Source organism: Python bivittatus, unplaced genomic scaffold, assembly GCF_059951505.1.
Source record: "Python bivittatus isolate LINGU-HERP-01145 unplaced genomic scaffold, Pbiv_v1 ctg000980_np1212, whole genome shotgun sequence".
NCBI classification, from domain to species: domain Eukaryota; kingdom Metazoa; phylum Chordata; class Lepidosauria; order Squamata; family Pythonidae; genus Python; species Python bivittatus.
The window spans coordinates 37,201,916-37,214,160 of NW_028277125.1; the positions used below are offsets into that span (position 1 = coordinate 37,201,916).

Sequence of the window (12,245 nt, forward strand, 5' to 3'; positions counted from 1 at the left end):
TGTTCCAATGGAGCTTATTTCTGCCCCTATTTCCACTTAGAACAATGTAAAGCAGGCTGTATTATTGTTTTACTTTTCTATAAATAAGATATTTGATATCTTTTCCATCCCAACTCACACTAAATCAAATTGATGGATAAATAATTAAACTGTATTACCATATGCAAATAATGCAGGTGTAATATCTTAAAACACCAGTCAGAATCTTTGCATTACATGCTTTAGCCTATGACTACTAACCTAAAGTATCAGAAAACTAAAGTAATGGCATTTTCTAAAAGACCAATTATTCATAACTGGACAACCAATATAAAAGTCAACTGAGCAGGTACTGATTTAGAAATATCCAGAAATGACTTTTCACGTTAATAGGTCCTGGAACACTCAGAACAAGTATCAAGATGGTCATAGGATCATTATGATATGCTACACTTTAAATATATGAAGTGCACATACATTTTGTAGAAATACTGTTTTGTACAGTCTATGTTTTGTTGCTAGCATTCAGTATGTTTCAGAGCAATTTTGATACTGGAGTCTGGTTTGATCATAACTGATGTCAGTTCTTGACCTAACGTTTCAAATTTCTGACTTAACAAGATATTCTTATATAAAAGTTTGGCTCCACTAAAGTTATCTGATGTGAAAAAGTTTGGAAAAATGCATTTCAACACTGAAGAATTTTACAGTTTTGAAATATTGAAGAATGTTTATACTGGCTTTGGCATAATTAGTGGGAATATATTGTGGTATCCCTTATAATGAGAGGATCTGTCCTTGTAATTCTTCCCTGCAAGGGAATAAATTTTATTATTTTTGTTACTATTAAATTCCCATCTAGATCTGATGAATTATTTCTGTTTATTACCAAGTCAGGAGTGTCTGATTACACAATAGTTGCAAACTGTATTTCTTCTGCTATTTGTACTCATCAGAAGACACTTGAATGACATACACTGAGCCAGTTCTTTGATACTTAATATTTTCATGTTCTTATTTCTATATTTTATTTTGCTGGTCAAAAGACCTAATAAAATTTGACTAACTTGCTCTTCCAATTGTGCACTCTGATTGCCTCAAATACCAAATTGTTATATCTGAATTAATTTGATTAGAAAAGCCAGGAAGTGAGCAAGTCTCAAGAAGGCTCAAGCTCAAGAAGCAACATCAATGGACAATTAATGGTTTGGACCTGATATCCAAACACAGAAACTACTGCAATGGCTGTATATTATGTAACGCTGAAAACATATACACATGGTGAAACATAGATATTATTTTAATATTACATAATTTATACTGGACCGATCCTGACTCAAGGAAATTCTCTTGCATAAGCATTAAGCAAGAAGGATATAGCCTCAGAGGGTGCGGCATCTAGTTGACTTTTGACTTATTTTGGAATCTAAGCAGTGTCAGTCCTGGTTAGTAAATTGCATATGGAAACCATATGTAATACCAGGGATGCTGGTTAGATTGGGAAATCTAAAAAAATTCCTGAAGAAGACAATGGAAAACCAGTTCCATAATGTTTTCAAGGAAACTTCATGGATGCAGTCACCAGTACTGCTGCAATCAAAGGTATTTTTATGCTTACCTTCATTAACTCATCCTCTAGGGCAGTTCATTTTTAATTTGATTATTTTCTCTATCAAAAAGACCTCTGCTTCTTCATCTTGTGCCAGTCACCTACTCTGTCCAATGTCTTTCTTAATACACTCTGCTTTTGGAAAGTTCTAGGCCTTCCATAGATTTTTTGATATAAGCATATTCAGAATACACTGGTTTCAATGGGAAAACTTTGTGGTTGTTAGTTACTGTCTGTGCAACAGGGAAAGGACTGGAGAAAGCACAGTGGTTATGCAATATAAGAAAGAACAAGTTTAACCAAGTTATAACATGAAATTCAATTAAAAATCAATTTCTTAAATTGACCATTTTCTTGGTTATTTAGGTTAATTGCTTTGCTTAAAACTACCAGTAGCATCTATCTGAATTATTTACAGAAAATTATGAAAAGAGAAAAAATGTAGCAAAAAGTATGAGAACTTTTTAATAATACCTTCCTGAAGAACATCTTTTAGTGTTATCCTCTCTCTGGATATTGCTATATCCTTCACTTTAGCCTTTGCCTCCATCAAAGTTACACTTTTAAGGTCATTCTTCTCTATCCGTAGAGTAGGATAACCTGAGGAACCAGCAAACCCAAACAATACCAATATAAATATCAAATGCAAATACTTGTAATGCAAATTTAATTAAACAATTTATTAGAGACAAAAATATGTTGCAACTTAAAGAAAATGGCACTTTTAATACTGCAAGAAAAATACATGCTCCTGGGCAATATCTATTTATGTTACTTAATTTATAGGCCACCCGACTCACAAATTACTCTGGCAAGCGTACAACTAAAAGCCCAACATATAAAAATACAACCACCTGGAAGAGCAAAATACCAAAACCAAACCAAACCCCAAACCCATGATGCATTATAAAACAATTACCTCTTGGCTAATTACTAAATACTACACATGCTTACAATATTTTAATAGTCAAGAAAGCAGGCACACTGCCATCTTCTGGACTTTAAAAGGTACTGTTATATGAAAGTTGTTCCTTTCTTTATATACTTTTAAAAATAACCAGTTTTTTAAAAAAATGTCTCCTAGAATTTCTAGCAATTGTTTTCATAAAGATTTTGCTTATTTATGAAAACTGTTAAAGTATACCCTAAAGTATGTTCTAAAGTATTCATAGCAGTAAATTAATTGAAAATTCTCTTCAGCAGGCAAGATAAATTGATGGAACGCCCCAATTCTTCCCATCAGCTCAAAGAGCTGTGATTATGAAATAATCATCCTTTATTTCAAGATCAATATCTGATCATTCAAGGAAAATGAGCACTATTCCACCTTATTGTCTAACAGATTTAACTGATTCAGCCATATACAAAATAATAAGTCATTTCAAAGAGCATTTGTCATATTTCAAAAATGGCTTAGTTCACACAATACTTTTGAGACAGCAATATCAAAAACAAACTTATAAAACAACTGATGTATCAGAGATTTGGTACTGGAACTCAGATACTAGCACAAGACATATAACTGCTGACTTGTACCATTATCTAGTTTCTGTACCACAGTTACTATAACACTGCTATACAATGTATTCTTTTTCTGTAAATCCCTTCTCATTAGCCTTTAAGTTAGAGGCCAAAAAATCTGACTTAAATCTAGTCAGAGACTTTAGTAAGAATCTCAGGAGGTAACTTTTAATGTTTTTTTATATATTTGATGGACATATAAAACAATATCCCTAACTGCATGAATGCAAACCATGATTTATATACCACTTCAGCAAATTCAAAATATCAGTGGAATGCTGGTCCACTTAAAATGGCTTCCTTGAGTATGGTCAAGTGCTTATTTTCCTGTCAATGTGGTTTCAATTATGCCAATAAAAAGAACTGCCTGAACCCAGTGGCATAAGGACAAAGAAGAATTCCAACATTTAGCTCTTCTGAGATCTATCTGTAATGGTGTGATAAATCTGTGTTTCTGGCAGACCTTCAGTGAGTTACTTTGCCTGGCTTTACTCCAGGTTAAAAAATAGTGTTAACATCACTAGGTAATGAAACGGTAATATGATCTGAAGTTTTGTCTTTGAAAGTGTAATAAAACTGGCTTCTCAAATTAATGGCTTGAATCCTTAATTTAAGTTAGAAGAAAGGTTTATTATATGTGTATCTCTGTTTTCTGGTAGCCCTGAAAATTTAAGTGCAAAGTGTTTTTATCTCCTTACCTCTTAGTCAACATCAGTTTTATTTTTCAAAGCAATCAGCTTTAACATAAAGCAGTTTTCCTCAAGTTTGGCTGTTTTCCAGATGTATGAATTTCAATTCCCAGAATCCTCAGCAATGGACATGATACTTGGGGAACTCTTGGAGTAAAAGACTACATACCTGGTGGGTGCCCAGGTTACAAAAGATTAATGCACAAAGTTTGCAAACCTGTAATTAGATTAACACTTACTGGTAATTGGTGTAGCATTGTTAGGTGTGTCAGCCCTCAGATACTGTGTAGTTTGAGTTGAAGGCTGGGATAAACCTTGAGAACTACTGCTGTTACTAATGCTGTTTTGGAAAACAAAAACACAATATGAGTTATTGTTTCTAAAACTTCACATCAAGTTTCAAAAATTATTTCCTTCAGTTTTCTGAGGATATAGCAGAGTTTCAACTGTTTTGTTCTAAATCATATTTTTGCACTTCTACTCTAAATGCTCCAAAATTTAATTTGCGTTCCATCAAAGATATTAAAAGACTAAAACATCCTCAATCAAGCTAGGAAACAGAAAAAGCCATTCAGCAGCTTTTCTGAGGAATACAATTTAAAACAAACTTTAAGCACTGTACACCTTCTTTAAAAGCGCAGACACAATTTGTAGTGTAGTGGCAGTAAAAGTGTTCACATCTGTAGATTTAGATTCAATATTAGCTATGCTTTTCTTTTCAAACTAGAATAACTAGAGAAATAAAAACAAAATTCAGGACCTTTGGCGATGATATGCATAACAGAAGACTGCAAAGGACTTGTTGATGCCCCAAATGCAAAAACAAGGTTTGACTGTGTTTATGAAACATATAAGGTTTTTCAAATATACAGAAATGGAAAAGTACTTTTTAAGTCTTCTACAAAACTGCAAAGGTTATGAAAAGTGAAGACAATGACATATTTCATATCTATTTTGCTATTGTACACATATTCATACTGATCTGCTTCCTTCTATCCAGTCACTACATCTGTTTAGCTTCACATGAGAAAAGCTGAAAGGAGATTATTGAGACATGCTGCATCAGGAGCTATCTTTTAAGATTGCTCAGTTGCAACAAAATACATGGTGTGTGTGTTAATTGGCAGAAGATGCCACTGACATATTACATTTGTCCTGTAGGCCTTGGGTTGGTTACCAATATATTTATGGGTGTAGCTTCCTAGTTATAACTACAAAGTCATAAATGGTTTACTTTCAAGACTACCTCATTCATGTAGCATGATAATAATTTCATCTATTATGCACTTATACCTAACTGCAGTACAGGCTAAATAATGGAAATCATAACAGAGTATGAGCCAGTAACAATTAGAATAAACCCATCCAATATGAACATCATAGGAAAACTTATCTGTACTTATTTTAATTATTGTTTTCATGGCTTATATTTATTGTGGATGATTCATGCACTTTGTAAATTGGCAAGAATCGCATGATTGTGGCAGTATAAGCATATAATAAATAAATCAGTGTTGCCGCTTTAAGCCTATCCTAGTACTTATTTATTTAATTTGCACAGCCGTCCATCTCATGCATGTGACTCTCAGCAGCGTGCACAATTAAAACACAAAGATAAGCAATCAACATAATTCAAACATAACTATTAAAATACAGTTTAAAAACTATACAGTAATAACAACAACCTATTGGTCTTGGCATACAGTGGGGCAAAAAAGTATTTAGTCAGCCACCAATTGTGCAAGTTCTCCTACTTAAGAAGATGAGAGAGGCCTGTAATTTTCATCATAGGTATACCTCAACTATGAGAGACAAAATGGGGAAAAAATCCAGAAAATCACATTGTCTGATTTTTAAAGAATTTATTTGCAAATCATGGTGGAAAATAAGTATTTGGTCAATATCAAAAGTTCATCTCAATACTTTGTTATATATCCTTTGTTGGCAATGACAGAGGTCAAACGTGTTCTGTAAGTCTTCACAAGGTTTTCACACACTGTTGCTGGTATTTTGGCCCATTCCTCCATGCAGATCTCCTCTAGAGCAGTGATGTTTTGGGGCTGTCGCTGGGCAACACGGACTTTCAACTCCCTCCAAAGGTTTTCCATGGGGTTGACATCTGGAGACTGGCTAGGCCACTCCAGGACCTTGAAATGCTTCTTACGAAGCCACTCCTTCGTTGCCCGGGTGGTGTGTTTGGGATCATTGTCATGCTGAAAGACCCAGCCACGTTTCATCTTCAATGCCCTTGCTGATGGAAGGAGGTGTTCACTCAAAATCTTACGATACATGGCCCCATTCATTCTTTCCTTTACACAGATCAGTCGTCCTGGTCCCTTTGCAGAAAAACAGCCCCAAAGCATGATGTTTCCACCCCCATGCTTCACAGTAGGTATGGTGTTCTTTGGATGCAACTCAGCATTCTCTCTCCTCCAAACACAACGAGTTGAGTTTAGACCAAAACGTTCTACTTTGGTTTCATCTGACCATATGACATTCTCCCAATCCTCTTCTGGATCATCCAAATGCTCTCTAGCAAACTTCAGACGGGCCCAGACATGTACTGGCTTAAGCAGGGGAACACATCTGGCACTGCAGGATTTGAGTCCCTGGCGGCGTAGTGTGTTACTGATGGTAGCCTTTGTTACTTTGGTGCCAGCTCTCTGCAGGTAATTCACTAGGTCCCCCCGTGTGGTTCTGGGATTATTTCTCACCGTTCTTGTGATCATTTTGACCCCACGGGGTGAGATCTTGTGTGGAGCCCCAGATCGAGATTGATTATCAGTGGTCTTGTATGTCTTCCATTTTCTAATTATTGCTCCCACAGTTGATTTCTTCACACCAAGCTGCTTGCCTATTGCAGATTCAGTCTTCCCAGCCTGGTGCAGGTCTACAATTTTGTTTCTGGTGTCCTTCAACAGCTCTTTGGTCTTGGCCATAGTGGAGTTTGGAGTGTGACTGTTTGAGGTTGTGGACAGGTGTCTTTCATACTGATAACAAGGTCAAACAGGTGCCATTACTACAGGTAACGAGTGGAGGACAGAGGAGCCTCTTAAAGAAGTAGTTACAGGTCTGTGAGAGCCAGACATCTTGCTTGTTTGTAGGTGACCAAATACTTATTTTCCACCATGATTTGCAAATAAATTCTTTAAAAATCAGACAATGTGATTTTCTGGATTTTTTCCCCCATTTTGTCTCTCATAGTTGAGGTATGCCTATGATGAAAATTACAGGCCTCTCTCATCTTTTTAAGTGGGAGAACCTGTACAATTGGTGGCTGACTAAATACTTTTTTGCCCCACTGTATCTCTCATCCTTCTGAGGGAAAATCAAAGGGGCACAAAGCTGCATAATCAGGGAATGGCCACCACAGATAACTTACGAGTCATATTTGTTTTTTAAATTGGATCAGCCTTGCACAGACAGAGTAGGAGCACTGTCAAAATGTGCTCTAGGCTTTTCTCCTTACTTTGTGCAAAACCAGTCAAATTTGAAACCCCCTGTGACAGAAGATCAAGACTGAATTGTAAAATGTATGTGGTATATTTCTTTCCCAACATCAACTCCAGTTAATCTTTAGTTACATTCACAGGTGGGTCTCACAAACTGATATATCATTTTTAAGGGATCATGATTTTTTAACCCAAATTCAGACATCTGTAAATAAACTCTTTAAAACTGGGAAAGAAAAAACATCTCAATTCCTATGTCAGGCATTTCAGAAAACAATATTTATACTGGTCATATAAAGCACCATACAATGTTTGTAATTTGAACATTTAAATTAATTTTGGAACTGAATGCAAGACGTAATTTAGCATCCCAATTTAGTATTCAGTTATAACTGCTAAAAAAGTCCTGCATTGCCTCAGGGGCCACATTTGCTTGCAGAAGATATCACAAAATCATACCCAAAAATGTTTATAAATGATCCAAATACAGCAAAAAAAAAGAAAGCTTAAAGCAAAATGGACTGCCTAAGCCATGAAATGTTATAACTAATATATAGTTTACATTTTAGTATGAAATAGACAGTGGTATATTAAAAAGCATGCTCTATCAGTCTGCTGAGTGAAAGCAATGATTTAGAAGCACAATACATTTTAAACTCATGATTCAGGTGCCATTTGGTTGCATCAGAAAATGTTTTCCTTAGTGCGCAACCACTCTGTAACTAAGTTTTCCATGCTTCATCTAAGAATGTTAAGAAAATTAAATTAAACAATTCAACATGTTAGCCCTGCCAAAACATATTAGCTATTTTTTCATAACAACAACCCCCTCTATATAATCTTCTCATATGAAAACTAGGAAGAAAATGTAAGGCCATGTTTACCTGTCTTCTAATTCTATTCTTTTCATACTGTGAAGATGCAAAACAGCTAATATTATTGCTACCAGGAATATGACTGCACAGCAAACTCCTACACTGATGTAAAACACACGTGTAGACGTGGTGGGAGCTGCATTTACAGGATCAACTGAAATTGAAAAAAGAATTCAACAAAGAATTACTGAAAACTAAATGAACATAATATTTGACAGTTTTAAGTTCAAGAACAAATTAATTTTTATCTTATGCATACATAGAGCTGAAAATTTCCTTTGCAGAGATTTACATTTTAAAAATGCATTGATGCCACATTCAAATTCAGTTTATATCTAGTGCATATTGTTAATAACAAATATAAAATTATTTATGTATAAAGGTGACTGATAGCAAAATGTAATATACAGGCTGTTGAATCAGTTACTCTAAAAACAACATGGCAGGAACTTAATGATACTGAAACAGCTTTATTTATTTATTTATACTTCATTTGTATGCCATCCATTCCCAAAAGCTCTGGGTGGCTAGCAGTCAAGAACAGCATGAAATAAAAAGCCCACTCCCCCAAATAAGTATAAAATAATAAAGCCATCCATAATATAAAGAAGACTGACAATATCAAAATAACAAACAGAAAATATACAGATGTATTTATTTATTTCATTTATATGGCTGCTCAGCTTTGACAAGGTAGCTCTGGGTGGCATACAAAACTCTATGCCTACCAGATTCTAACCTGCACTCGCAATGTTCCCTCCTGCTGAATTAGATGGAAGAATCAGTCTTACCAGACAGGCACAATCAAGCAGGCACTAGCCCAGGAAAGGTGGTTTAGTATTTATTTTATGTAGAATTTATTTTATTTTATGATATTGATGATGCTGAAGCATAAACTGTTAGTTTGGCTAATATTCTTAGTATCCAAGGTAGTTTCCCAGTACTAAGTATCTTAGTATCTTTTAATGAACAAGAGGAGGGAAAAAAAGTTTGAAGGTCTGACCAAATTTTCATAATTCAATAGCAGTTTGGGAAGAATTTAGTTTCTTATTTCTATATGAGCAGGTAATTCAGAAAGAATGTACGTGATTGTCCTCATGCAAATGATAATATGAATTAAAATAAGGAGAAAAAATCCCCACAGTTGTATATAAACGTTTACTTACAAATGGCTTTAGTGTTATTTTTGTCTGATATTGGTGGCTTTACTTCTAAATCAAGTTCTAAAGATAAGAGAAGAAAAAAGGCATTTTAGACAAGTTTTCTTATCAACTGCTTTGTATTACAAGAGAATAAAAAAGAGTTCACCCAAGAGCCCATAGAAACCTAAACCTTTGAAGGTTTGGTCATTTAAAAATTTCTACATAATTCATGGTCTACAGAGGAAATACCATAGCATGCAGTACCATTACCTCCAAACTTCCAGTAACAAAGAGATTACAAACTATACAGCTGATTTGAAATCTATTAAAAACAAAATACCCTTGTATAAATATAGCTCTTTCACAGGAGACGGGGAGAAACATAAACTAAAATTCAATTGAGAATGTACTATGATCCCAGGAAAAAGAGATAAATAGTTGAACATATCTGTCCAACATATTTCAAGGGAACACAATATTTAACTTTCTAAATGCAATTCACATTCTAAATTCAAACCCTGACCTCTTTCATATACCTAAAAATGGAATGGAGAAAAAATCCTGTGAAACTCCTATAATCAATAAAATGTATTCTTCAAATAATATTGAAACATTATATTAAAATAGATGAGTAGATATTATCTAGCATAAAATCATATACAGTGATAAAAAGACAATTTATAATTTCACTGTAGTTATTGGGTACAATGGTCTTTCATTTCACCTTTATTTTCCTTTAGCTTTTTAAAAATTTTGTTATTGAATATCTAAATTGTTTCTCTCACACACACACCTAATTGTGGTGCCCTTAGTACTCTATTACTACCATAGTAGCTATCTACTTTAGTGGCAGAATCTACAAACTTTCTCTGTACATCTACAAACTAGATGAAGTTAAAAAGAGAAAGAGGAGCAGGGATAGAGCTTTCCAGTTCAGACGATCCTATGAAAAGTATGCAACTGACCCCTTTAAAATGAAACACAAAACAACCCACAATGACTTACTTTTATGACACATTTTCCTCCGTTTGAAATTTAAGACTGTGATATTTTTGGAAGTATTTACTGTCATGTTCAGTTGCATTAGCACTGTAACATCAAAGTCTAATTTGCCAGTACAAGACAGTTCCATCCGAAATACTGTAAATAAAAAAATAAAATGTTTTATTTTATTTAAGTAGTATGTTGTTTTAAATACCTATACCATATTTTCTTTGGTATAATTTAAAAAGCTAATATGACTCTATGAATTGTCTTTCATTTATTCTCAAATTGCCATGCATTTAAACAGAAGCATTATAGGCATTATCAATTTGATTGCCTGCTGTATTTATTATTTATTACAGTGCGTGAGCAACCATGGTCTAATTAACATAAGCTCAAAGGGCTTGAAGGCAAGGCATCAAACTGTCTTGCCTGATTAGACAGCAGCAAAATCTGGCAGCATCTGTTTTTTAGCCTTTCATGCTCTACAGCTACAAAAAAAGACTTTCTTGGTCAATGTTGAGTAGAAGCACCCAGAGTTCTTTGGTTTTACTCAAAAAGACAACCTATTTGATCCTCTTTCCTCTTGGGGAAAGAAGCTAAGGGATTCCTGGCTCCATCCTACTACAATATCAAGTATCTTGCCTGAAATGCACAATGGGAAAGGGAGATAACAGATTTCCTTGACTGCCATTCATATGAACTACAGGAGTAATAATGTTTGGTTTTATAACTGAAGATCAACCAATAATTGTAGATCCTGATTTTGAATAAGATTCCTAAGAAAAATACCAAAGTTTATTACTCTACTGAGAAGTAAATAATACCGTTCTACCATTCAGAATCAAATAGAAACATCTAATTAACATAAGAAGCCATGACTGGAAAAAATATGCCTCCCCACACATACTTCATATTTCTTTCAGGTAAGAAAAGAACTGATTATATCCCATTCATAATAAGTTAGGGTAATGAAGTCAAAATTGCAATATTTTAATTATTATTCATAAAGAATCAAAATCAAGTAGTTGAGGATACAAAAAATTGAATGCAAGGTGCAGGAAAAAAAAATCCAATTTGAATTATCAACCCATGAACAAAAATTTGGGTAAACTGACATGAATTATCAGTTCATTCATAAACAGAACATATTTTATTTGGCTAAATTACATTTTGCCCCATATGAAGTCACAAGATGGATAAAGAATGTAATGCTGGAAGCAAAATTAACTTCCTAAAACAAGATACAAGGCAAGAGATGCCCTAATACAATGACTGTGCAGGGCCAAGCTTCATTGCTTTTCAACTCTACACAAGCTAGCAAATTCTGTAGAATTCAGCTGATGGCAAATTGTAAAGTGGACAGAATACACAAAGTATAATTACAATTTGATTGGTAGGCCCACTGAAGGCTATATCTTTGCTTTATTATTAAGTTTATAAACATTCTGGTCCACCAAAGTAGGTCATACCCTTATTTCTGCTCTCCCTGGAGCTAGTAGTCCACATGTTGGAACAACATAAAAATAAATAGTTCAGTATATCTGAATATTCTGTTATATACCAGCTCTAATGGAAATGCACTCACCTGACAAAGTTCGAGGAACTTCTCCTTGTTCAGAAATATTTACCTGTGGCATCTCCATAGCCAACAGATTATCTACATGAAATCCCAGTTTATATTCAATCTATAACAATATGCAGAAAGATATCAAACCAAACATACAGTTGATAGAAGATTATCTATTTACATTTACAATGTTACATTGTTAGCAAAAAACATGTTTGCTAGGTGTCAACACCACACCTGAGGGAGATATCTAGATGAAAAATGGAACAGTGCTTTCTAAATCATTTTTATATCAAGAAGCAGAGATAACCAAAAGTGAATGAACAGGAAATAATTTTATGGTTGAAAAAAATATACATTTCTTCATAAATGTGTTCAATGCTGGAATATTTAATGCTCTTTGCTTTATTAAGCTGGGTGCCAA

At 34.3% G+C, this 12,245-nt stretch overlaps 1 protein-coding gene across 2 annotated transcripts in view; it reads right to left on the reverse strand.

Annotated features, from left to right (window-relative positions):
• Positions 1–12,245, reverse strand: part of RYK (receptor like tyrosine kinase) — a 46,560-nt gene that overhangs the window by 19,104 nt on the left and 15,211 nt on the right. Inside the window, exons 3-8 of one of the 2 annotated variants that reach the window (XM_007437026.4) lie at positions 11,840–11,939; positions 10,273–10,407; positions 9,292–9,348; positions 8,135–8,279; positions 4,038–4,138; positions 2,063–2,188 (exon numbers count right to left, since the gene is read on the reverse strand). In XM_007437026.4, the coding sequence (XP_007437088.1) occupies positions 2,063–2,188; positions 4,038–4,138; positions 8,135–8,279; positions 9,292–9,348; positions 10,273–10,407; positions 11,840–11,939 (664 nt within the window). Of the gene's footprint in view, positions 1–2,062; positions 2,196–4,035; positions 4,139–8,134; positions 8,280–9,291; positions 9,349–10,272; positions 10,408–11,839; positions 11,940–12,245 lie in introns of both variants that reach the window. The other variant, XM_088131662.1, reaches the window with a different exon arrangement.